This window comes from Calonectris borealis, chromosome 14 (genome assembly GCF_964195595.1).
Source record: "Calonectris borealis chromosome 14, bCalBor7.hap1.2, whole genome shotgun sequence".
NCBI classification, from domain to species: Eukaryota; Metazoa; Chordata; class Aves; order Procellariiformes; family Procellariidae; genus Calonectris; species Calonectris borealis.
The window spans coordinates 1074528-1100101 of record NC_134325.1 but is presented as its reverse complement, the minus strand read 5'-3'; the positions used below and the strand labels follow the sequence as shown (position 1 = coordinate 1100101).

At 53.7% G+C, this 25574-nt stretch overlaps 2 protein-coding genes and 1 non-coding gene across 7 annotated transcripts in view; 2 read left to right on the top strand and 1 right to left on the bottom strand.

Annotated features, from left to right (window-relative positions):
• LOC142088039 (uncharacterized) overlaps positions 1 to 5703 on the bottom strand; it is a 114438-nt gene extending 108735 nt beyond the window's left edge. For 2 of the 3 annotated variants that reach the window (XR_012675697.1, XM_075162920.1), the window contains exon 1: positions 5628 to 5703. The gene's annotated coding sequence lies outside the window, so the exon portion shown is untranslated. Of the gene's footprint in view, positions 1 to 5496; positions 5566 to 5627 lie in introns of those variants that run through there. The other variant, XM_075162922.1, reaches the window with a different exon arrangement.
• A 126-nt stretch (positions 5704 to 5829) lies between these two features.
• Positions 5830 to 5902, top strand: TRNAA-AGC (transfer RNA alanine (anticodon AGC)). Its single transcript has one exon. It is a non-coding gene; the product is annotated as a tRNA-Ala (tRNA).
• Positions 5903 to 10994: 5092 nt separating this feature from the next.
• On the top strand, positions 10995 to 24863 carry LOC142088038 (ribonuclease inhibitor-like). Of its 3 annotated transcripts, none has more exons than XM_075162918.1 (10): positions 10995 to 11014; positions 14814 to 14919; positions 16598 to 16768; positions 18538 to 18708; positions 19367 to 19537; positions 20370 to 20540; positions 21026 to 21196; positions 22105 to 22275; positions 23491 to 23661; positions 24091 to 24863. In XM_075162918.1, the coding sequence occupies exons 2-10, from the start codon at positions 14834 to 14836 to the stop codon at positions 24176 to 24178; spliced, it is 1371 nt and encodes a 456-aa protein (XP_075019019.1). In that variant the 5' UTR covers positions 10995 to 11014; positions 14814 to 14833; the 3' UTR covers positions 24179 to 24863. The 3 variants fall into 3 exon arrangements, with proteins under 3 accessions (XP_075019019.1, XP_075019018.1, XP_075019020.1); XM_075162917.1 differs by lacking the exon at positions 10995 to 11014 and adding an exon at positions 13080 to 13109; XM_075162919.1 differs by lacking the exon at positions 10995 to 11014 and adding an exon at positions 14656 to 14674.
• The last annotated feature ends 711 nt before the right edge of the window (positions 24864 to 25574 follow it).

Below are 25574 nucleotides of genomic sequence, written 5' to 3'. Positions count from 1 at the left end.
TGTGCGTAAAGAAACCAGGCACGTCCGCACAGCTACTGCAAAGAAAGTAAGAGATGCATGAGCAGGTTGCGGACCTCGGATGGCTGTCCCAGCTGCCGCTAGGTCACCGGCAAAGCGTGCACCCCACTTTGCTGAACAAGCAAATCTCCCCCACACCTCTCACAGCAGAGGAGGCATCGGCAAGCTGCTGAATACACCAACAAACAAGCATTTCTGAGCAAGCTGGCTTTAATTCTGCTGTCAGGATGCCAGCAGGGCCACATGTCCTAAGGAGGTCAGATTTGTACCGACGGACACTCAGGCAAAGCTGGCGTGATGGGGGCACGCAGGGGGCTGAGCATCCCCAGCACCTGCTTCATCTTCATAGACCCTTTTTTTCTCCCCCTTGAACTGATGACAAGTAGTTTCCCCACAAGGAAAATCCTGCACTGAGCTCCAAAAGGTGCTCAGCACCTCGTTTGCTTGATTTTTGGGGTTCCACAGCACCGGGGCTCATTGGCGCTGTGACTCCCACCCTGCCGGACGCAACTGCTCGGCAGCCGCCTGCGGCACGGGAAGGTCCTCTGCATAAAACTGAACGGGGCTGGCTCCTGTGTTTGATTTCCAGGATCCAAGCCACAAGGAGAGCTAAAAATATCCCAATTAACCATTCCTTTTCAACGCAAGACTCGCTGATGGTGCCACAAGGGTATTATACAACTGCAAACAGGAAGATGTGATCTGCAAAAAAAAGAAATCGAACTGGGAAAACAGCTGGCCAGGACAGTTATCTCTGAATTCAAGCATGGACCACACCGCCCAAAAATACAGAGGAGCTTGTGCTACTTGCAATTGTGGTGGCTAGCTCTGATGTGCTTGCAAGCTTTCTGGTGTGATATACGCAGGGTATCATTTTTGCTCTGCATTGATTATACACAGAGAGCCTGTTCTGGCTATATCCCATGCAAGCTGTCTCCTGAATCGGCTGGCTGCTTAGCTCTGTGTCATCCTGCATGTCAGGAGTTAAGGAGGAAACTTTTATTCCTGGTAAAACCCATTGCAAAGAGACAGCTAGGCTCTGGAGCTAAGGATTTCTTCACATGCAGATTTAGCAGCAATTTTTTTTATCACTGCCCAGTCTTTACGCTGACATCTAGACTTTAAACATCGTCTGTGGGTAATACAGGAGTACATTACTCACAGCGGCGCACCCGGGAGAACCAGCAAATCCTCTCCATTTGAGCCCGAGCGTCGGCTTTACCCTGGAATTACATTTATCTCTCCAGCACTAGGCTCCCATTAATGAAATTACCAGGCAGGCTGCTTCAGACTTAACACTTGAGAGAGGCGGGCTGGCATGGCACCGCTCCAGCCTCAACCCGCAAAGCCTGCACTGTTTCTCCATCCTCCAGCGAGCTGCCGCCCTAACGAGCCCGACCCCGTGACGAGAGCCAAGGAAACAAAAGAAACAAACCCAAACTGTCCAGGGCAATCAATATCTTTCTAGGAACACCCAGGCCTCTTGCCAGCTCTCTTCCAACCCCAATTTAGCTCTCCTGCATCGCAGAGGGGGATGGCACGCGCAGGAGCAACCCGGTGGGATGCCAAGCTGGGAAGCATGGCTGGTGCTCAAGCAGACACTTAGGGAAGCGAATCTGCACCGGTCCCTCTGCAAACACCTGATGCTGAGGGTGTCAACGCAAACCCACAGCTAAGGAGAGCACCTCAAAAATCACGGAGCAAGCACTCGAGTCTGATTAGTTGTTTCAGAAATACCCACTGCTACGTAAAATGGGGAGGCATATCATAGCAAACCTCAGTATGGGAGATTATCTTGCACGTGCTAGAAGACCGCCTTCCATCACACAGCAGCTATTGCACTGCCACGCTGAGCAATCTGCAGCACGGCATGAACCAGCCCCTTAAACCACCCCCGCACTACCCAATAAAATGGGTAACCGGGAGTGCCACAGGCTGCCGAAAGCTAAAGGGGACGCAGCAAGCAACCCTACCGCAAAGCTCCACCGACAGCACGGCAGCTTCAGCATCTCTGGGGGCTGTTCTTTGCACAGAGCAGCTGTGGGTTTGGTTAGGTGAGTTTTTTTCCAGTCACCTGCCGTCCTTGGCAGGGAGGGAATGTAAGGAGAAAACGGAGATTCACCAGCACTTGAACAATGTTTGCCCCAGGTATGGAGACCCAGGCGCACAGCACTGCCAAAGCAAGTAAAAGATAGCAAGGGGAAAGCTTATTTCCAGAGTACAGACGTGCCCTTACAACAGCTTGAGCTGTGGGAGCTGAACTACTCTCTCCTGTAATTAAAATGCAGGAGAGGAAAGCACAGGAATTACTCCAGCGTGACTGTGAAGGACTAACGGGCTTTGAGTTTCAAAGTCGATCTTAACATACACTCTTCGGTGCGATTTTAATTCGGGGGAAAAAAAAAAAAAAAAGGAAAAAAAGAGGTTTTGCTGTGAGAAAAGATCCTGCACAACCCTGTTATTAAACCACACAAGGAGACTGGGGCTGGGGCTGACGAAGCAAGGCTGAAGGCAGTCCTCTCTTCCCCCCTGCCCCTGCATTTGCTCTGCCAGTTGCTCTCAGCAACATAACGATTCAGGGAGGCAGACTGCCCCGTGACAGGAAAAACACATGTAACACCCAGGCGGTGAAACCTCACATCTGAGAGCATCTATGCAAAACACAGACTGAACCATTTTTTCCAGCTCCACAGAGTCGACTTGATGTTTTGCAAAACCGAGCTGGTGAAACGCTATCACTTGCATCGAAGGCGAGATTCGCCAGCAGGAGCTACTCTCAAGCATCTCCCTATTTTCTGCATATCAGAAAAAAAAAGAAGCCTATGGGCAAGATTACCGGGTCCTGCAGCTCAGGGTGATGTAAAAGAGACAGGAGGACATCAGAAAAAGAAATAACACATGTGCAACGCTCCTCAGCTCATTCCCCCTTCAGCACCCAGGGGAATAGCTTAGCTAAGAAAAATACTTCCTTTTTAAAATAACGATAAAGGTAAGGAGCCGTCAGAATTATGAGTCAAGCTCCAAGATAAGAAATGATACTGCTGGATGGGTGCGGCTGCCTGCTTGTTTGGTCGCTGTTGGTGTTTTTAAAAGATAAACATGTCTTTCAGAACATGTTTGTTGGCCAATCTTCCCTCTGAAAAAAAAAAAAGGAAGCTCACAACTGTGAAAACGATAATTGAAAGGCAGGACAGTTTCCGAAGAGCTGAGATCATGCTTCACAGGCCCTTTAAAGTAAGATGCAACACATTAGTATGTTGAAAAGGACAAAAGAGGAGTAAATTTAAAATTCCAAGTAGTTCCATAAAATACCATTCAGAGAAGCTATTAAGCAAACTCTGCAAGAGGCAGAGCCTATTCACAGACCAGAACCTGTCAAGAAAAAGAAATAAATAATTTTAAAAATCTATTTTTCAATTGTAAAGCTGTTGATACACAGGAGTATTTCACCAGAAATTCACAATCTGGAGGAGGCTGGCTCAGCAAATGCATCCAGGAAAAAAAGGAACTTGTACATCAGAATAAAAACTAAGGCAAATCCCTTAGGAAGGGTGTTAAATTGAGCAGAGAGTGGTTTTGAATCCAACAGAACAATGGCTTGAACACAGCCGAGATAGAAGTACAAAAGTACTGCAGGAAAGCAAACAGTGTAAAGCACCCGGGAGCTCGATGGAGCAAAAGCCACAGCAGGTCCCGCTGCTCGCTCCAACTTCCCCGCTGCTCAGTGAATTGCAATAACTTGGGGACAGGCGTCACTGCCTGCAGCCCTGCCAGCTCAGCCCAGGACTGTGCTGCTCTCCAAACAGCAAGGTGTTAAGCAGCCACCACCGAGGTTATACAACAGAAGCGATTTTGTAACCATTTTGGTTTAGAAAGCATTTTGCATTGGCCTTCACCGCTGTTTGGTTTTGCCTTTTCTTACTCAAGAACATCAGAGGGGAAGAAAAGTGACCGAGCACAAGGCAAGCCCTTTACTAGAATGACAAGTTTTTAACTAAACCCTGGATATTGCCGCTGCTGAACACAGTTTTAAATTAAAGCGTCAAGCCCACGAATAGCCTCCTCTTTCTCAGCACGGCGCTGGCAGAGAAAGGTCCCGACGCTCTCACCCTGTTTGCTACGCGCGCCCTGATCGAGCACATCCCCTTTTCCTGCCCAAAACGGGGCACCAAATCCCGGCCGGTCAACGCAGCTCCCCAGAAGGCTCCAGCACATGCCCTCATCTGCCATTTCCACATGCGCCTGAAGATACCTGCTCCAGACCCAGCATCTCCTTCCTCATCCGACGGGGAGCTGTTGCCCTTAACTCGACTTCAGTTGGAGCACAAGAACAAACGGAACCATTTCTTGAGGGAAAAGACCTCATGATTCACCACGGTGCCAGATTTCACTTTTTTGGGTGTTGTTTTTAAAGGAGGTATCGCAAGGCAGGGGGAAACCAACTGCAAGCAGCTAATTCAGTTCGCTAATTCAGGCCCTTGAGCTGCTGCATCTCCAACTGGCCCTGCCACCCGCAGGGACCAAACTTGGGGGCTCCCCCAGGTGCCCACTGGGCACCCAGGCCATACCTGTGCCACCCCGCGCATCCCCAAAGAGCAGCGGGGCTGGGGAGGGCCGGTGAAGGCTCACCACCCCATCCCCCCACGGAGCATGCCTGGCTGCCTAACAGCAACCAAGGGGATCACGGGCAGCTCCTGCGCCGCTTCATCCGGTGGGGGGGGAAGCAGTATTTTGTTTTTTTTTTTCTGTTTTGTTGTTTTGACCTCAATGCAGCCCCACCTCGACCCAAAGGACCCCCGCAGTCCCGCGGCAGAGTCTCTGCCAAGTGCACAGCCCCGTGCTCTGACCCTCCACACAGCCCCCCCCGCCCCAAGCACCCAGCCCTTTGCAACCCCCGCCTTGGCACACAGCCCTTTGCAGCTCCCCCCAAGCACCCAGCCCTCTGCAGCCCCCCCCAAGCACACAGCCTTTGCAGCCCCTCGCAAGCACCCAGCCCTCTGCAGCCCCCCGCAAGCACCCAGCCGTCTGCAGCCCCCCCCAAGCACACAGCCCTTCGCAGCTCCCCCCAAGCACCCAGCCCTTTGCAGCCCCCCCCAAGCACACAGCCCTTTGCAGCTCCCCCCAAGCACACAGCCCTCTGCAGCCCCCCCCCAAGCACACAGCCCTTTGCAGTCCTTCACCCCCCAAAATGCCTTCCCGTGCACACCAAGCCCTTTGCAGCCTTCCCGAGGCCCCCGTTCGTGCAGCCCTCGGGACACCCCCTCGCACCTCGTGCTCTCCCACTCGGGGGTGCCCCAGACACACAGCTCTCTGCAAACCCACCTCGGGGGGCACACAGACCTTTGCGACCGCCCCGCCGTGCCCCCGGCCACACAGCTCTCTGCACACCGCCCCCCCCCCCCAACGCCCCCACCCCTCTGCAACCCGCCCGGTGCCCCCAGACACGCGCCCGCTGCAACCCCCCGCGCCCAGTGCTACCCCACGCACGCTCCGCACGCCGCCGTGTCCCCGGGCGGACCCCTCAAACCTTCTCCCGGCCCGGCCCGGCCCGGCCCGGCCCGGCCCGGCGCACCCCCCGCGCCCCGTCCCCCCCCCCCGCCGCTCCTCACCGCGGGGCGCCGCGCGGGCGGGCGCGAGCTGCCGGCCCCGCCGCGCATCCTCCGGCGCGCGCCCCGCGCCCAGCCCGGCCCCAGCCGGCGCGGCCCCGCGCAGGCGCAGTGGGAGCCCCGAGCGGGACGTGGAAGGGCCGGCGCCGCGCGGCGTCTCGCGAGAAGAGAATAGAGGCGTGCCGGCAGCCGCTGTGGGCAGCGCGGGGAATTAGCTCAAATGGTAGAGCGCTCGCTTAGCATGCGAGAGGTAGCGGGATCGATGCCCGCATTCTCCAGGCATTTTTTTTCCCCTCCGCAGGGCCCGGCCTTTACCATTCACCGACGCGTTTTGCTGTTTTCTTAAAGATTCCTTAAACTCTTGTTTGCTGCCTTAAAATTCCTGAAGACGCAATTGCTTAACCTGTGGTTAAGGCAAGCAGAGCTGTATGTGCGGCTCTGCAAGAGGGCCTTTTGCTTTCTCATTTGATATTGGACAAGGCCTGCAACAGGGAGCAGCACCCACTCCCTCCGGTGCTTCCCTCGGCAGCTCCAGCCCCAGCCCTCACCTGCTCATCCCATCCAGGAGCCGGAGACCCCCAAAGGTCCCCTCTCCTCGGAGCCTCCGATAGAGCCGAAGCACTCATTTGCCTTTAGTAAATTTGAGAAGGAATCAGAATACCTCAAGGAAGCGCTGATGTACATGCCATTAGGTCAATAAAAGGGCAAGATTTTGCCCAGTGAATTTATCCAGGTGTAAAGTTCAGGCAAATATTCAAATTCTTCACATTCTGCTATTATTCTCTGCAACAAGCCACAAGGAATAATGAAATGCTTTAAAGAAAGAGAGAGCAGATTTTAAAAACCAAAGGTGTATAACGAAAAAAACCCAACTCCGTAGGAGTACACTCACTTGGCATTTCCATCCCAGTCACAGGCCGAACTGGAAACCAAAGGTGGAAAACAATTCCGTGCACTTTCTCCAGTTACATGCCTGAGAAAATGACCTTTCCGACAAATTTCAATGGCGAAGAGTGGAATTCAGCTTTCAAGCTGCTCACAGCCCCGAGCCCACACCTGAGCAAACTGCAAAGCATCCCCCCCCCAGACCTTTGCAGTGGGCCCGGGGCAGGCTCCCTGCAGAGCCTACGCCTGAGCCCTGGGGTGGTTGATGAGGGAAGAGATTGGGCTCGGAGCCCACGCTCTTAAACCCCAGGGAACTTCCCAGCACGTTCATCAGATCCCCCAGCAGGACCTGGGGCATGGTGGAAAAACATCAGTGGGTGCCTTCCAGACTGACCAAATTCTTCTGCAACATCCTTCCATTACACCACATCTTCAGAAAGAGTAAGAAGCCTTAATATTACTGGGTGTCCTTTTAAAAAGAATAAACTTGGGGAAACCCTTTTTTCCTGAAAAAATCTCGTGCGGAGATTTTTGCAGGGCAGCACTAGCTATGGTCTTTTTGTGTATCTATAGCCATGCCGTACCCCAGGCTCAAGTCCTGCCTATTTTACTCTTTAACTCCTGAGGTCTTTGAATGTCCTTCCAACCCCACTGCCCCTCTTTATAGGCAGCATGGATGTTTAAATAAGACAATTCCAATTAACTCCCAATAGCCCAAAGAAGAACTGGATTGAGGAGAGGAGGCAGTGGCTTTTCAAAGTGATTATTTGGCACAAATACCCATGAATTCTCATGGGTAGTCTCATGGAGACTAGGGAGAGATGTCTTCGCCGGCAGTGGGCATCTACCAGTCCTTTCCAGAAAATGGCAATGGTAACATGCAAACTGAAGTCTGAAAAACAGATGAGCGTATGGTTGCTGGGTTGTTTTAGCTTGAAGATTTCATTCTTGCCTTTTAAAGCTGATTTACACTCAGGCTTCTGAGTCCCAGACAAACTCATGAAATAACCAGCTGTCGCTACAACGGTCTTCAAAGCTTTAACAAACAATTCAAGTCTTCCTATGCAGCAAGATTTAACAGGAAAGTCAAATCCATCGCAGTCTCCTATTTCATCAGCTGCTACGCAGCCGGCATGAAGAGACTGTACTGTGAAATACATTTGTGTCTACGGTCCTCTCATTTTCCCCTCTAGCTTTGGCCTCATCTCAACCCCTGCAATATCTTGGTGACCACGGGCAACCTCGGGATGATGGAAAACTGAAGGGGGCCCATAAGTCTGGTCAAACTGATGCTGCATCGCCCTCTGCAGACTGGCAGGCAACAACTGCCACGGCTTGAGGCAGAAGATGCAGAAGAAAAGAGGGTTGGGCAAAAAATTCCCCTGACCATACTTCTTCTGCAGGTCAATGCAGTGCAGTGGTTGATGAACACGCCTGGAAAGCCCCATTTTATTGGGGCCCCATTTTCACTGGACCCATGGTGAAAGACTGTGTACACAGGGATAAAATATCACGCATATACTCAGAGCACTATTTCATTATAATGATTCCCACCCCCTGAAAATATAAAACCAGCATGAAACAAAGAGACCAGCTTTTCTTTTACAAGAACAAGATGACCACATCAGAACAGCTAAAAATTCCTCCCTAATGGCTTTCTTGTGGGAATCTATAATGAGCTGCCACAGCATCCATATGTGTGCGTGCACACATGCAAGTCGGGGTGAGCATTTGCCTGTGTTTGCCGAGGAGCCCAAAGCTTGCTCGCCCACCTCGCAGCTCCCAGCTGCATGCTACCAGCATCTGTTTATTGACCTCCCTTTTTTTTCGCTTCCGAGGCATGAGCAAAGCCACACCGTTGGGTTCTCCACTCTGGCTCCGCAGATGCTTTTGCTCCCCAGTGCTTTATCAGCCCGCTGGCTCTTCAAAAACCCAAGTTTTTGCATTTCCTCTCCCTACAAAGCCTTACTTCAAGTCACACATGAGCTCAAGGAACAAATGGCTTCCAGCAGTGGGTCAAGTAGGAGTTAAAACAAGGCTCTCGGTGCAACAAATGGAGCTGAGCACATGCTTACGACTCGCTGTTTTGATCACCAGGGTTGAGTTTGTGTAATGAATTTTCTGGTAGGCATCTCATGGTCAAGTTAGCAAAAGATCTGTCACTACCCTGAAAATGTTATTGTCTTTAATTGCAATTAAGCATATGCACAGAGGCATCATGAGAGCAGAGAGGACAGAAAGGGAAACTACTAAAGGGCAAAAAGGCAACGATTTCAGCTTACATTAATGAGCTTAAGTTAAGTATCCTTTTGTAAGTTTGCTCTAGGGTTATGTGCCTAAATTTAGTTTTAAAATGAAGTCATCTTAAATGCAGAGACACATCTCGACTTCCCCAGATCCCAGGACACAAGACCTCCCCTTGCTGGGTCCGTGCCAGCCATGCCCACAAGCCGCAGGGGCAAGGCGGGCACCACCGTGCTCTCCCTCCCTGGTACAAAGGAGGGGGAGGCCTTAAAAAAAGGGGAGATAAATTTGAGTGACCTCGAAAAGGACATGGGGAAACAGTGATAAAGAAGAAAGGAACACGGGGCAGATGTCACCTCGGGGAGTCAGACCTGCGTCTGTGTGAACGCCCAAACGGACGTACCTTCACGCCAGGGGTCTTCCACTGTTTCCGTGGAAAGACACGCATGTGCGTTTCGCACTGGTGTTTGCCGTTGCCTTTCTCAGCCCCATTTTGCATAGGTTCCTCTGGACTTGTGTGTGTCTCGGTGAGTAGGACAGCCTGGTCCTGCTTGCTGGGGAAAGGGCAATAGATTTTTCCCGAGAGGCCTTTTGCTGACCCCACAGTGAGGGCAGCCAAAGGGACGGCAGAGAGATGGAAGCTGATAACATCTTGGCATGGCTACCTGGCTTGTAAATCTAGTTTTTCACCAGCACAGACCAGTGTGTAGGGGGTGCTTTGTCCAGGGCAGGAGGTCTACAGAAGGTCCACGTGACATAAACCATTCCGAAACCTCTAACAAACGCTAGACTTTGTCCTTTAGAGACTCCCGACGTTGGCAGCGGAGCAGGAACCGAGAGCAGCGAGGTGCCAGCAGTGGCTGGATAGGAAATTACACCTTTGCTGTGCGGCTGAGCGACAGGCACCTGATTTCAAATCACCTGGTGGACCAGGGGATGATGCAACCTCTTGCCAGCGTTAATTACTTCTTAACACTAGTGGTCTTCCTGAGAGCATCACGCGAAGCAAGAAGGGCAGAGACATCCTTCACCGGCCGCAGCACCCACCCACCCGCCTGCCAGGGAGCGTCCTGGCAAGCACCGAAGCCCGAAGCTTGTGCCATCCCAAGCTCGTGGCTGGGGCTCGGCAGGTTTCAGGCCAGCCCCAGGGGCACGAGGAACGTTCTAGCAAGCCCTCTGTGTGGATGACCCTGTCTTTCCTGGGAGGGAATGGGGACGAGGTGCATCCTCTGGCATTCCACTCTCTTCTGGGCACGAAGGAAGGTGGGTTTTAGCTCTTTGAGCTCTTCTGGTGGTCGGTTCCCATCTCCTCCAGCAGAAGGATAATAAAGGCAACTGGGGGGAAAGCCTCTAGTTCTCCCCCCGGGGTGCCACAAAGGCTGTGCTTCCCAGCCCGCGCCCCCACCTCCTCTGCTGGCGTCAGCACCCGCGGGAGGGAAAAACAGAGCTGGCCGCCTGCCTCCAGTTCATTTACGGTCTGTTGAAACATTAATTAATCTTCATGCCGTTGAGGGTGGGGGGAGAAAGCGGGTTACTGCAACCTGCGATTAGTGTGCGATGCGGCTCGAGCGATGGCAGGGTAATCCCTGGGGAGGGGAAGAGCCAGTGGGAGTTTGGGAGGAGGAGGTGTAGGACCGGGGGCCCTGCTTGCTGCCGAGAGGCAGTTTTAGGGAGGCATGACCAGAACTGTTCCCGGGGGACCCTTCCAGGCTGTGTGAGCATCCAGCAGGCACAGGAGCAGGGGGCTGCCCGTGCCCTAGCCCCTGCCGGGGGGGGTTAACCCCCAGGTGAGGTGGCAGGGAGGCAATAACGTGCTCAGCATCACTCCCCGCCCAGGCGGGACAGGGCTTGCCTGAGGAATGGAGAAACTATTTGCAAACTCCAGCATCTCTACCCACACTTTAACACTGTGGTGGCCTCATTTTCCGATGGATCCTTCAATGGCAACTACTCCCTTGCTCTGGGCTAAACCCTGGTGAGTGGCTACATGGTCAGGGGCAAGAAGTTAAAGCCGCCTCCATCATCATCAGGTTTTGTGCGATGTTTGCATCGTCACTAAGCCAGGTACGATCGTGTATGGCGCGCGGCTCCGCGAGCCCCTGAAGAGCTGCCCTGGGAGGAAAAAAGCCGTCACAACCCAAAGCTGCTTTTCTCCCTCTAGCAGGCACCATGTGTACAACAGCAGAGGTTGCGTGGTAACGGCAGCAGGAAGGCGTCAGCTCTGCCCTCCTTGCTCCCCGCAGAGCGCCGAGAGGAGCGAGGTAGGTATCAGCAGCAAAACCGGGCTCTTAAACTCCCTAAACTTTCCCTTCTGCTTAGCGGGGAGGAGCACGTAGCGATTTTAAAGCTGTTCATCGCAGAGGCTTTGTAGGGAATGGCTGGCTGTGCCTAACTGAACTGTTGTGTGAGCCAGGGGGATGGGGTTTGTAGGAAGAAGAAACTGGGGCAGAAGCTAAGATTTTGGGGGGGAGAAAGGGAGGCGGCTCAGTATGTTGCCTAGAAAGCTCTCGGCACTTCAAAACCTTTCTTTGCTCCGTCTTGTGAAAGTCTGAACGAGCTTTTACTGGGGCTAAAAGTACTGGGAAACAATGGGAGACAGGGAGTAGCCGGCAGCCGTAGGAGGAAGCGAGCGGAACGATGACGAATGCCTTCCAGCCCCGGCACCCTTGCGGGACAGACGTGCGGGCAAGCTGCTGGTCGCTGGGGTCCGGTGGGTGCAGCGGCACGGGGAAAGCCCGGGGAGGGCGCAGTCATCGCAGCAGCAAAACTCCGACGCGCCCATCCTCCGTTGCTCTCACGACTTCATTTCAAACAGCTTAGAGGAGAGGCCTTTATGCTGGCGAGGTGCAGCTCGCCTGCTCGTCAACATGTCGCGCTAATGAGGGAGACAGAATACGCGAGAAGATGCGTCACGGATGGGACTGGTGAAAGGGATGGAGAGGGGGGACAGCCCAGGCCCTCCAAGCTGGCCCCCATTCCAGCTGTCTGGCAGGATGGAAGTCAGGGAGACCACTGAGGAATGGATATTTTTGTTGTCGTTCCCAGTTCCAACAGTTCCCAGTTCCGACCTCCCTGGGGCGGTACAAGGGGGGTCCTGTCTCCCCCGGCCGAGCCCCCCGCCATGTTGCCTGCCCTGCATGCATCCCCATCGTGCTCCGGGCCCCGGCACGGGGCAGGCGTTGCCCTCCCCGCCCGGGTGGGACACCTTCCCGTTCAACGTCGGACCCTCCCGTCCTCTGCGCATCTCCTGGCTACAGGGATTTCCCCCTCTCCTGTCCTGCTTCCCGCGTATCCCAGGGCTCCTGCTCTGGGGGGAGATAGGGGTGGATGGGAAAAAGGGGCGACAGGGGAGGGGGGGAAAGGGAAAGGGAGGAAGAAGAGAAGGAAAAGAGGGAAGCGGGGGAGAAGATGAAAAAGAGGGAAGAAATAGGGAAAGAGAAGGGAGAGGGGAGAAAAGGAGGGCGAAGGGTGGAAAAGGAACAAAAGAGGGAAGGGAGAAAGAAGGGAGAAGGAGGAAAGGGAGAGAAAAGGGAAGTGGGGAGGCACAGGAAGAAGAGGGAAGGAAGGGAGAAAGAGGGGAGGAAAGGAAGAAAAAGAAGGAAGCAAGAGGGAAGGGGAGAAGGGAGAAAACAGAGGGAAAAGAGGGGAAAAGAAGGGAGGCAAAAGAGGGAAGTGGGGAGAGCACAGGAAAAAGAGAAGAAAGGGGAAGGTGAGAAGGGGAAAAGAGGAAAAGGAGGGAAAAAGAGGGAAGGAAGAGGATATGGAGGAAACGGAGGAAGAAGGGGCGAAAGAAGGGAGGAAAAAGAGAGGGAAAAGAGGGGAAAGGGGAAAAGAAGGGAGGAGAAAGGGGGGGAAGAGGGAAGCAGGGAGGTCAGGGAAAAAGGAAGAAAGGGGAGGGCAAGAAGGGGGAAGAGAGAGGAAAGGGGGAGAGCGGTAGGAAGGGCAGGGAAAAGGGAGGGAGGGGGAAGAGGGAGGGAAAAGAGGGAGAAAAGGGGAGAGAAAGAGGAAAAGGGGGAAGAAAGGGAAAAAAGGGGAGGAAAAGGGAGGAAGGGGACAGGCCCCGCCCCGCCGCGCTGCGCGCTCCGCCCGCCCCTCCTCGCGGGGCGGAGCCGGCTGGGGCGGGGCGGAGCCGGCTGGGGCGGGGCGGAGCCGGCTGGGGCGGGGCGGAGCCGGCTGGGGCGGGGCGGAGCCGGCTGGGGCGGGGCGGAGCCGGCTGGGGCGGGGCGGGGCCGGCTGGGGCGGGGCGGAGCCGGCTGGGGCGGGGCGGAGCCGGGCGGGGGCGGGGCGGGGCGGGGCGGGGCGGGGCGGGGCGGCGGCTGCGCGGCGGCTGCGCGGGCGCGGGCAGGCGGAGCGGCGGTAGGAGCGGCGGGGCCGGGAGCGGGGGGCTGGGGCGGGGGAAGGGCCGCCTGGGGGGGTTCCGGCGTTAGGCGCTCCCTGCGGTGCACGGGATGGCGGGGCGGAGGGAGCCTTGCGAGCAAGGAGGGCCGCCCCTGAGCAGAGCGAGCAGGCAGGGAACGGCAGCGATGGCGGGTGCGCCCGCGGGGGTGGGAGCGAGCCGGTGCTCCGGTTCCCCGACACGGGGTTCTCCCTCAGCTTGCAGGAAGGTGCAAGGGGGGAACCCTTGCAGGGCGGGGGGGAACCCTTTTTTTTGATCCGAGGGAGGTAAAACAGGGCAAAAATACAGCGAGCAAACTCGGGAGGCGTTTGCTAAATTATGCAATCGGTTTCCTTCGCGCTGTTCTCTCGCTTATTCGCACTGGGTTTTAACACCACGTGATTCACGCGGGGCTGCGCTGCGAACCCACGGAGGACGTGGCCCGTGACTCCCAGCAGCGCTTTGCCTCGGCTTTGGAAGGGGAGAGGCCGAGCGCGTGCCGGAGCTCTGCGGGCGCCGTGCCCCCGCGCGTGGTTTAAGAGTATATATACTCGGCGTCCTCTCGTGGCGCTTCCTCTCCCCGCGTGGGTGAGGCGCTTGTTGTGGACGAAGCTCTGACGCCGAGCTCGCCTCTGTGAGCAGCCTGCTTTGGGACAGCCTTGGTTTGGTGGTAGCAGGAGGTGACCGAGGTGGGGGGACGACAGGGGTGAGCTGCAGTCAGCAACGCCTGGTGGTTTTTTTTACGGTTCACATTCCAATGTGATAGCTCAGGAGTTTTTTTGGTGGTTTTTTTTTTTTTTTTCCCCACAAATACTCTGTAGTCTGAGTCACGTTAGCAAAGCCAAGACACCAAGAATGCGTTTTGTCACCTCCTGGAGTGCTGCCTTTGATACTGTCCCTTGTAGACTCAGCCTAGAGCTCAGCTATTGGCCTTGGCAGCTTTTTGTGCGTGTTTATCTGGAGCTGCTCTGCAAGGTGCGGCGTTTGCATCAGTTCAGAAATGCAGTTTGACTGCAGAGCAGAAAAAGTTCCTGCTTACCAGCTTCTCTGTACTTGGACTTGCCCAACCAGAGTGACCTTTCAAAGCTTGGATATCAAACCGTGGAGGAACGCTTCTCCCATCCACCTAGGTTCCACCTCTCGCATACAGACGCATGGCCAGCAGGATTTTTAATCTAAGCCCAGGCAGTTCTCATGCTCATCTTCCTCATTCACCCTTATTCTCTCAAAAATACCCTAGTTTTAAGTATAGCTTGAGGTCCCACGCTCGATCAGGTGTGCCGCACTGGTAATACTCAGTGGCTGTGTGGCTCAGTGGTGCGATAGGGAGTAGCATCGGTGCCTCTAAAAAGCTCTTTCTGGTTAAGCTCCCTCGGAGAGGGAAGGGGAGCATCTTACTCTCGTGCAAGCAGCCTTCAGATAACAAGCTGTTGCCATATCTCTCCAGGAATCCATGTGCTTTTTGCCTCTTGGAGGAGGGCCTTGCCGAGTCCCAGACAAAACCACTCCAACGCTACTGGCTCGTACTGGTGCTTGCAGCAGGCTGGTGTTGGAAAAACACAATCTGTTCTCTTTGCACAGCGTAACTCGTGGCTGAGAGCTGGGAGGCTTGAAGAGGATTGTTGCTTCTCAGTCAATGAAAAAAATAATTTTGATTTTTTTTTTTAATTTTTTTTAATTTTCAGATCTTATCTCAACTGTCAAAATGGACCTTGACATCCAGTGTGAGGAGATGAGCCCGTCCCGATGGGCTGAACTTCTGTCCACAATGAAATCCTGCAAAACCATCAGGTAGTAACTAGTTGCGTATCATCTCTTCTAAGTAAGAACTGTTGCATTTCTCTCCTGTGTTTTTCAGCTGCCGAACTGTTGACCTGTGACTTAGAAATTGCACAGTAACAGGAATGATTCTACCTATTTTTATCCAGAAAGTTAATTTAAAGGGGGGGGGGGAAACTCCACCCTCTCGCAAAGCTTTTTCAACTACAAATAAGCATCCTTTGGTATGAAGTAATGCTGCCCTTGTTGTATGGCGTGCCGTAGAACTCGGCTAGGTAACGTGGTTATCTAAACATTTGACGCCGTTTCGGCAATTCTGTCTTTCTCCCTCAAGAGAGGGAAGACGCCTCTCTGTGCTTATTAGGTTTCACGCTCTCTGGGCTGCAGGTCGGATGCTGTCAAGTAACTGTTACTTCATAGTCACGCACAAGCCACATGCCATCAACTTTTAATTCTGCACTTGGCCTTCAAAAGTACCTGCCTTGTGTGTTGAGCAAACCAGTGTGAGGGAACCATCTCCTGGAGTGTAAGCTGTAGGACAGGGTTCGGAAGAGTTGCTTCGGCACTCTTCCCCCTCTCCCAGTTGGGAATTCACACGCCACGGGCTGGCATCGTCTTGCTTGGGCTGGAGAGGATGAGCCGCACCAAGCCAGCCATGGCTTGGAGGAGGTCGGGCAGGTTGAAGGTGACTTGCTTTTGTTTTGCAAAGGAGCTTTTTGCAGGCAAGCTTCATGGGCCTGACTGTGACTTCCCAAGGTCCGCCTTGGGTGGCAGAAGGCAGTGGGATGGTTGTCTCCTGGGCAGAGGCTGGGCAGGGACGTAATGGATGAGAGCGGCTGTGGCAGGGATTGTTAGTCGGTGTTGAACACGATCCCATTGGGAGCCAAGTCTTCTTGCAAGAGGGAGGGAAGGAAAAGCCTGCTAGAGCCTCCGTTTTCATAGTGTTGTCTAAGGAGAAATGACCAGGCAACTTTTGGCAGTCCTGCCTGCGGCTGTGCCCGGGGCTGTAGGGTTCTTCATGACACCTTCCTTTTGCCCCATGTCTTTTCTGTCCCCCTTACACCTCCCTGCCTGTCCTGGGCTCCCGATCCTTTCCTTGGCTCTCCTTCCAGTTGAACTCCCCCCATCAACTTAGCAACAACTAGAAAAGTGCTGGTGGCCAGCGGGAGAAGGCACTGCCACGCTGCAAACTCCCCGTTTGTGTACTGAGAGTCACGCCGGAGAGAGACGGTGCAGACCGGCGTGACTCAACTACACGAGACCAAACGGCTGATGGGTGTCTCGGGCTGGCTGAAGACCAGTGCAGAACCAGTCTGACAGCCTGTGAGCTGGCCTCTGGTTAGACGTGGCTTCAGGCACCAGGTGGTTTGTCGCTATCCGTGTTTAAATGAAGGTGCATCCTCCAGCTGAAGCCCTGCTAAGGGGGGGATGACTTGAGTCATGTCCCCTCTTCTGCGCAGCACGGAGGAGGTCCGTGACTTGGGGAGCTGCCCTCCTGTACCGCAGCCCTGCAGAGAGCGCGTCTCGGTTTGGGCCATGCATCGCCCAACAGGCCACACACCTTCTTACGGAGGTGTCCAGGGACTGCGGAGCAGTAAATCGCCCACTTTGCTTTCACGGGGAGTACTCCAGCCAGGGAGAACAGAGCAACCCTGGGGACTAAAGTGCTCCTTCTCTTCTTCTCTTTCAGGCTGGATGACTGCAATCTCTCCAGCAGTAACTGTGAGGATCTCTCCTCCATCATCAATACGAATCCGTCCCTCACAGAGCTGAAGCTGAACAACAACGAACTGGGAGATGCAGGCATTGAATACCTGTGTAAAGGGTTGCTGATGCCCAGCTGTAGCCTACAGAAGTTATGGTAAAGCCCCGTTGATTGTCTTGCTCTAACACGCTTGCAGTCTGCTGCAGGTGAAGTCATGAGGCAAACTAGTATGCGTGGCAGTAAGAACCATGCTGATGCATCTCGGCGATTACCTAGGTCAGATGGTTGGAAAACCCCAGAAGTTTTTATCTAAGTGGTGTATTTATTGGAAGACTCCAGATCATCAGTCTGTCCTCCTTTGTCTTCCAGCGCCGAGGGAAGGACAGGTAGGGTTTTCCCAGCCAAGCAAAGGCTTTCTGGAGGCTTTCTTTAGAAGAGGTAGCAGATCTTCTGCCGGGCTAGGCAGCTGGATTATCTATTTAGGCCGGTTTAAACAAAAGGACGACAGAGAGGACCCCACTCTGCCATTGGCACAACCTGACATTTTCACAAATGGATCTTTCAGAGGGCTCCTCTGCCAGCTGTAAGCGCAGCGCTTAGCGTCTGGTCCAGTTTGCTCGCTCCTTTCTCTAGGAGCCAAGCAAAAGGGTGCTCTCGTGAGCCCTGGCGTTTCAAGAGCTGTCAGTCTTTCTGCTCTCTGCCAGACCGGCTCTGCCTCACGCGTTGTCTTAGTTGGGCAGGGCCAGCTTGGCTCAAGACAGCATGTTTTGCAGAGGCACCAGCACCACCTCATAGCATTAGTGGGCTTCCCCCAGCAGCCATGGTGCAGGAGCTTTGGGCAAAGCCAGTGGCTGCTGCCCCTGCTCCTCAGTCACCCTCGAAGAGGTGCTACCTTCTCTGTCCAGCATCTCTTCTGCAGGGTACTGGAGTCCTCTAGCTCCTGAGGTGGGTTTAGGATCTTGCTGACGCTACCTTGTACAAGTCATTTGCCTTTCAGATCAGATATGCCTGCTTCAAAGTCCCTGTGTCCCCTGCAGTGAGGACTCGCTGGCAAATAGCGGGAGAGTTGGCTGTGAAGCTAAGCAAACTGCGACTCTCTGATGGGCCTTCAAGAAAAAACTGTGATACCCTGTACTGGAAGACTAACACAAGTAATTTTTCAGAGAGTTTGTCCTAAGCTTCAAACTTCTTCAAATGCTAAAGTAACAGCCTAGATTAGGCTGTTTCAGTTCTGTAGAAAGTAATTGTCCATTTTTGGGGTTCTGGTAAGTGTCTTAGGGAATAAAAGAGCAACCAAACCCAAGTCAAACTTAGTACCGCCATGCACAACAGCTCTCCGTTGCCAGAATCTTGTCCGATAACTCTCAACACCCCGTAGCAACACCAGCACGGTTGCTACGCTACTTCTCCCAGCCTGAGTGCTATGATCAGCTTCATAGATCCTTCTTGTAGGTATACCATCAAACTTCTAAATGATATCCAGGGATTTAAGCCAAGTTGGACGAGATTTTTACTTTTAGCTACTCTGGCTCGTATTTCCAGAGGGGGCAAGAAATCATGAGGTGCCATCGCTTTACCTCTGGGATAAGCCTCATGATGATTAGAACACTTCTATAAAGCAGTTGCGGTGCTACTTAACGTAGGGTGGTTTCCTCTTCTGCTAGAGGTGCTATATGAGCGGCTACACTGAAGGAAGCATGGGAGCGACTGTTTGTGCTACAGGAATGATACTAGCTGGTAAAATATTTTGGCACACCTGCAAAACAGCAGTACTAACCTGGACTTTCCGCTTTCTAGAGGGTTACGCACTGTCAGTGCCACGGTGTCCTTTCCAAGCTCAAACCTCAGCGGATGCACCTCTCTGAGAAGGGCCTCTGTAATTCTGGGGGTGCATTTCCCTCACCCCGGTTGCCTCTTTCCTTCAGGCTGCAAAACTGCAACCTGACGAGTGCCAGCTGTGAGACTCTCCGCTCCGTCCTCAGCGCACAGCCGTCCCTGACAGAGCTGCACGTGGGTGATAACAAACTGGGAACTGCTGGAGTGAAGGTGCTGTGTCAAGGGATGATGAACCCCAACTGTAAGCTGCAGAAGCTGCAGTAAGTACTCACTGGGCTTTTTTGGTCATCAGACAGGCCATGCTTGTCTTTCCCTTGAGACAAGCAGGAGTTTTGTTGCCAGATGTGGATTTCTTCCTGTTTTATCTGAAATGGTGTCATGCTTATTCATGCTGGTAGGTCTCGTGGGTTTGTAAGAGCTGGGCGTCTGTTCCCATAGGCTTTGCTTAGCCCTCCTGGCAGGGGTGGCTGTTAATGCAGGACCTCGCTGATGCCCAGGGAAAGTCTGATTCTGCTGCACTTGGTCCTTCTTTTGCGGCTGAGTGGGACCCGGGTCTGTTCGCAGCTCCCGGGAGGGCTTGGTGGTGAGGCTGCGTGATGTGTTGCGATGCAAAACTCGGTCGGGTGTTCCGAGGCAGCCTGTGCATTGGTTTAACAGAGGACTAGTGTAAAAATGCGGTGGGTAATTAGTCTTGCTAGGGTCCCCTGGGGTCTAGTTTAAGAATTAACGCTTCCTGAAATGAGCAGGGAGATGCTGTTAAAAACTCTTACGGTTATCTCTATTTGCCTGCCTTGCCTGGTCTCCCGTGGGCGTGTTTTCTGCCCTGGCTAACGCACGCTTTGCCCAGCTGATGTCTTGCGGGTAGTGGGATGTGGTGAAGACTGTTGTTTTTCCCCTGGACTTCTTTTCTTCTCGCAGGCTGGAGTATTGCGAACTCACAGCTGATATTGTGGAAGCTCTCAATGCCGCGCTGCAAAGCAAGCCCACCCTGAAGGAGCTCAGCCTGAGTAACAACACGCTGGGAGATACAGCTGTGAAGCAGCTCTGCCGGGGACTGGTGGAGGCAAGCTGCAACCTAGAGTTACTACAGTAAGGAAGAGCTGGTCATCTCTAACTGGAGCTAGTCCTGCTGCTAGTCATACCATCCATAAGACAGGAAAAAATTATTGTCAGGAATGCTTGAAATTTAGGCCACGTTTTTTGCTGGCTCAGATTTCTGTAACTGGAAACTGCAAGCAAATGTCTGGGGCTTTCAGTTTTGGGGGTTTTTGACCTTTTTTTTAGCATGTGATTCTGAGCTCACTCTTACGCCCGTGTGAGCACGTTCCCCAGGTTAAACCTGCAATCACAAGGGGCGGCTGCTCCCCAGTATCTGAGAGCGGAGGAGCAGTCGCCCTCGGTGGCTCCAGTCCTTACCCCTGAATTACCAGCCAGCTGGGTATATTTATTCAGATCCCTGATTTGCTTCAAAACGGAGATGCTGGATTTGGCCTTGTATCTGGGATAAAGCCCCTGACGGGGTTTAGGGAAGAAGCACGATTCATTTTACCTTGCCCCTGTGCTTCAGCAGGGGTTGGGTGCCAGGGACTCGCTGTGTGATACAGCCAAAAGTTCCCCTTAAAAAGGACAGCCGATACAAACGGGCAAAACCGATCCTTACGTTAACGGATGTGACTGGCTGGGTCAGAGTAAAGGCGCCTGCAGCCTGGTGAGTGCCGGACGGTGCTGCCTGGCCCCGAGCCCCTCTAGGATGGCGGTACCGTCCCCGAGCCTTGCAGGGTCTAGCCGTGCCCAGCTGAGCCGCAGCGGTTCGCAGCGAGGACCCAGGCCATAGCCCCTTCGAGGGCTGAACTGGGGGGGTTGGGGTGTATCTAACGCAGCGGGTCTGGAGCAGCAACTCCAGCTGTGCTTTTTTCTGCAGCCTGGAGAACTGTGGCATAACCAGCGATAGCTGTCGGGAGGTTAGTGCTGTTCTCAGTAACAAGTCATCGCTGGTAGATCTCTCCGTGGGGGATAACAAGATCGGGGACTCCGGGCTGGCTCTGCTGTGCCAAGGACTGATGCATCCTAACTGCAAGATCCAGAAGCTATGGTAAGGGTGGGCAGAGGTTGCTTAAATCCCTCTTGCAGCCTCTGAGCTATCTACGTGGTGCTGCTGGTTTGCTGCTAAGCAGAAAGTTTCCCAGTTACACCCCCTAGTGAAACAAGAACGTCTCTACTGCAAATCAGTTAGTCTCAAAACTGGGTGGAGGACACCACGCACCAGCAGGACCAAATCACTCGGATCAAATTCGGGGGAGAGGGCGAATGGAAATTTGTGACGGCATTGCCTCGGCTTCCTGTTATCTGTCTACTAGAATTGCACGTTCCTATTTCTTTTTTGTGTTACAAACAGAGCTTTTGGTGCAGCGGATGGAAAGTAAGGAGAAAGCTGTGTGGTACGGTGCATGAATGGGCTTTGTAAAGGGTAGAAGAAAATGAGATGATGTAGCCAGAAATTCAGAATACTAACGTAGGACTCTCTTTTCTAATCTAAGTCATTCTTGGGGGAAAATAATATCTTGTTCTTCCCTGCAGGTTATGGGACTGTGATCTCACAAGTGCTAGCTGTAAAGATCTCTCCAGACTCATCAGTACAAAAGAGACCCTCACAGAGATCAGTCTGATAGACAATAACCTGCGGGACTTGGGGATGGAAATGCTGTGTCAGGCGCTCAAGGATCCCAGATCTAAACTCCAGGAGCTATGGTGAGCTGCTCTCAAGTTTCACATACCCACCGCCGCCTTTGGAGACCTCACTGAAGAAAGATGTAGGTGGGGCAGTGCCCACCAGAGAGATCCTCAGTTGCGATGGTTCCGTGAACAACTCGTGCCAGTTGTTACCTAAAGGATTTAGACTTGCAGAGCTAAAGGGATTTGTATTTCTAAACTCCTAGACACTTTGAAGATCTGCCCCATAGTCATCTGTTCTAAGCAACAGGAGAGAAAGCATCACTTGCAGAGCTTCTGTCTAATATATTTTATCGTGCAACAAATGGCAGCTAAGAGGCTTTTGAAATTTGAAGGCCTCATGTAGTAGCAAGATGAGTGCTGTGATCAGGTGTCTCAGGTTCTCCACTGGATCCAAGCTCTCTGTGGATGAGCCAAAAGGCGGCTCTAATGACATAAACCATTCTCAGCACCCTCTCTGCCGACAGCGTTACCTTTTAGGCTGGGGTGCTCTGGTATCGCGTGGCCGGGAGAGGAGAATTGTTCTTTCACATAGGACTTGAACAAGCAGCACTTGAACTTTCCTACCCTGCCAGTTCAGCTCCTGCCCCCCGCTGCGTCCCCCCCTGCCTGGTGGCCTGGGAGTTGGCGAGGTGGGGCTGAGGGTGACTGTGCGCAGCCTGCTTCGTCCCTGCTCGTTCCTGTGCCTCCTGGGCGCGAGCCTTTCCTAGGGGCACGCTCCGAGGCTGACATCCCAAATATAGAGTGGGAGAGGTGCTGCTTAGAAAGGGTTGAGCAGACGGGGGGTTGAGAGGAGGACGGCGACTGTGGGAAGGTTTTGGTTCCTCTCTTCCCACTGTCTGGGCTCCTGTGAAGCAAATGTGAAGAAGTGAACCGTGCCTGTCCAGATGGCCCCATCTGGGTCTCATGTCACTTTTGCCTTGCAGGATTAGGGAGTGCGGGCTCACAACCGCTTGCTGCAAGGCCGTCGGCTCCGCTCTCGGCGTGAACAAGCACTTGAAAGTACTGCACATGGGCGAGAACAAGTTGGGAGACGCGGGTGTGGAACTCATGTGCGAAGGGCTGCTGCACCCTAACTGCAACGTCCAGTCCCTATGGTAAGGTGCACCCTCGGAAGTCGTCTCCTCTTGCTGCGCTACCCTCCCAAGAAGGGCGTGCAGAGAGAGGAAGATAGCGATAGATGGTAGCATGGTATTTTTTTGCTCACGTGAAACAATTCACCCCACGAACTGATGTTTAATTAGTCTCCTAGCAAGTAAACGGAAGCCACAAGCGCTTCCCTGTGTCCTGTCACTCGTAAGCTGGCTGTCACCCATGCGAGGGTGCATTCATAGCCGTCCGCAGGCGCTCTCCCAGGTGCAGAACTGAAAGTTCAGGGTGCAGCATACCTTCAGGATCTAAAGCAAAGTGTGAGGAGGCTGGAGGGATCTCGCTTTATTCTGCGAGCAGCTCACCGGAGAGCTTCCCGTGCCCTTCGCTGAACTCGCCCAGGGCCTCTCTCGGGGGGACACTGAGATGGAGGGACTGGGTCTGGGTCTGGCGCATTAATTCCCGTGCCTGCCAGTCGCGGTGCAAAGCCTGCCTGAAGTCACCAGTTGCCTCCTGCTGTCCATAGTCTCTATGGGTGCCAGCACAAGTGCTGGTCCAGCCTCGGTAGGAGCAGGAGGCCAGCTGGAGCATCACCTCCAGCCCGGTGGTGGGACCTGCCTCCCCCGTCTGCCTGTTCCCTTCCCGGGCACCGAGCTCTGGACTGGTGTGGCTCTGGCCTGCGTGGTGCTCGGGGCACCGTGCTTGTCTCCTCCACGCCATTTGACAGAAGCCGGGGCTGCGCTCCGGTGCCCGAGACTCGCAGTGACCGAGTTGAGCAGATGAGTCCTGGGAGACATCAGTAAGACTTGAAGTCTGCCCAGAAAGAGATGTTTGCTGACCAGTTAAAGCTACTTGGCTCTCAGCTGAGAGGTCTCAGTTGCCCTTTTTAGAGAGATGGTTGCAAGTCTCAAGTTATAAACTTTAGAGATGATTTATGATCAGTTTAAACCCAAGAGAAGATTATGCAAGATGTTGAAGTTGGGAATATCTTCTTAGGGTTCCTTCTCCCCCTGTAGCCACACACCGTGAAGCTTTAGGGAGGACTTCTAGGTGTTCACGAGGACGGCTGTCTCTGTGGGAAGACCACGGACCAGCCGCTGCTGATGTCTCGGAGATGCCAGCCTAATGGAGATCTCCGGTCCCTGCTAGGGCTGCCCGCGCCTGGGCTGGTCTCTGGAGCCATGCGCTGGCCTCTCCCTCCTCTCCATCCTCCCCCTCTGCAGGCTGGGTAACTGCGATCTGACGGCAGCCTGCTGTGCAACCCTCGCCACCGTCATGGCTACCAAGCAGTGCCTCACCGAGCTGGACCTGAGCTACAACTCTCTGGAAGACGAAGGCGTCAGGAAGATCTGTGAAGCTTTGAGGAATCCCAGCTGCAACGTGCAGCAGTTAATGTGAGAGATGTTTGTGGTCCTGCTCGCGTTCCCCCGGCAGGCGGTGAGCTCCAGCGAGCCGGGGGGCTGTGGGGAGGGGGCCGTGAGCGCCGGCGCTCGGGGGGTTGCACCTGAGGGCAACTGGTGACCGGGGGGGGCCGAACGCCGTCTGCGCGTTGCAGAACACTCCTTGTCCCTTCCAAGTGACGTGACCACAGTGCCTTGGTCTGCTTAGGTCCGTAGGGCCCAAGAACAAGGAGAAGGTGATGCCGGGCAGGGAGTAATAGTCCTGTGTTGTAAGGCGTCTTTCTGGCTGTTGGGCCAGACCCTCCAACCCCGACGGGGCCCTTCCTGTTCTGCCGTCTTCCCGTACTGGGCATTCACGAGTCTTTCTCTTTCCTTAACGGGAGGATGCTCACTAAAGCAGCTTGCCTTTTTGTTTGGGTGTAGTTTGTACGACATTTTCTGGAGTTCTGAAGTGGATGATGAACTGAGAGCCCTGGAAGAGTCCAAGCCTGAAGTGAAGATCATTTCATGAGTGGTGGCTGCCTGCAGAGCAACGTCAAAGCAACCTCCTCTTCTTAATCTGAACTTTTTCATACATAAAGCTAATTAACTTAATAGAGAATTTGCTTGTACCAAAAACGTTTGTGGATTCCCTGAGTGGGTGTCCGGGGAGCTGATCAGCCGTCTGTGCATCTCTGGATGTGCCAACTCCGAGGCTCAGGAAAGCGTTGTACACTTTCACTGCAGCCTTGCTATCCTTGAAAGAAACAATTACCGGGCATCTTCTAGCAGTGGGTCTCTACCCTTTAGGAGCTCTTTAATCCTATAATCCCTTCTAGCACATTAGTCAGGCTTAAGAGAGCTCCTTTCCAAAGGCAAGAGGAGAACTACCTACTGTACTGTTACTGGGTGGTGCTTTTGCCAGGTCTCTGGGGAAGGCTCTGGAAAAAAACAAACGTGTTTTAATCTAAAATGGAGCTCTCCCCTGCCTTTCCCTAGAAGAGTTCTTGGGAAAGCAGTGGTGCCCAAGGCCCCAGAGAAGCTCTTCAGCTGCGTGACTTCAAAATTGGTGTCCCTTGAAAAGTGATTTTCCTACAAACAAAAGATGCTGTGTGCATTTCTGCTAGTACGGGAAATGATTAAATGGTTTGATATGTTTGCTCTGGCAAGAGTGGTTCTACAGGAACTTTATTAAAGTCTGTTTGCAAATAATTAAATGCTTCATTTTTCTACTTACAAAAAGAAAAATAAGATGTATCTGTATACTTTTCCTTTAAGACCAATCCAGGTGTGAAGGATAGGATTTGTTTTTTCCTCAACGTGTCTCTCTTGAGGCTGCCCAAAATGCTAAAAAACCACTCCTTTTTGCTTCAAGAGCTATTTGGTCTTCTCTCTTGAGGGCAGAAGCAGTTCTTGTGTTTAGAAACCTACCCGTCCTGAGGGGCTCTTAAACAGGCTTTTCACACACGTGGTCTCTCCTGGACGTGGCACGGGCTCATGTCAAGCTGGGGAGCAGACGGGGCTGGAGAGGGGCACGAGCCCGTGTAGGGGGAGCCACAAAAATCAGGCACTGGCTGGGTGTAAAGACAGCACTCTCCAAAAATTCAGCAAATACCAGACGTGGATTTCTGAAGTACCTGGGGTGGTGGACAGAGGAGGGTGTCAGAGGGAAGCGGCGGTGGTCCGGGGCTGCTCCCAGAGCAGGTCGTGGTCAGGCGCGTTGAAGCTGAGAGAGTTTGCGGGCGAATCCTCCCTCGGCCCCGTCTGGGAAGGGCTGAGGACTCCATCAGCCAAAGCCAAACCTGGGCCAAAGCAGCCCGCGGCCGGGCGAGCTGCCCGCCGCATCCCCCGTGCTGGCTACCCGGGGGGGGCACTGCCCTCCGCCGCGCTGGCCTCCCCTGCGACGCCTGGGGAACGCCGCCTCTTCC

Bases quoted from the DNA above. Each gene is read 5' to 3' on its own strand.
- LOC142088038 (XM_075162918.1), top strand. From the start codon at position 14,834: ATGGACCTTGACATCCAGTGTGAGGAGATGAGCCCGTCCCGATGGGCT. The intron at 14,920-16,597 runs GTAGTAACTAGT...CTTCTCTTTCAG, and splicing joins AAATCCTGCAAAACCATCAG to GCTGGATGACTGCAATCTCT. The intron at 20,541-21,025 runs GTAAGGGTGGGC...TCTTCCCTGCAG, and splicing joins TGCAAGATCCAGAAGCTATG to GTTATGGGACTGTGATCTCA.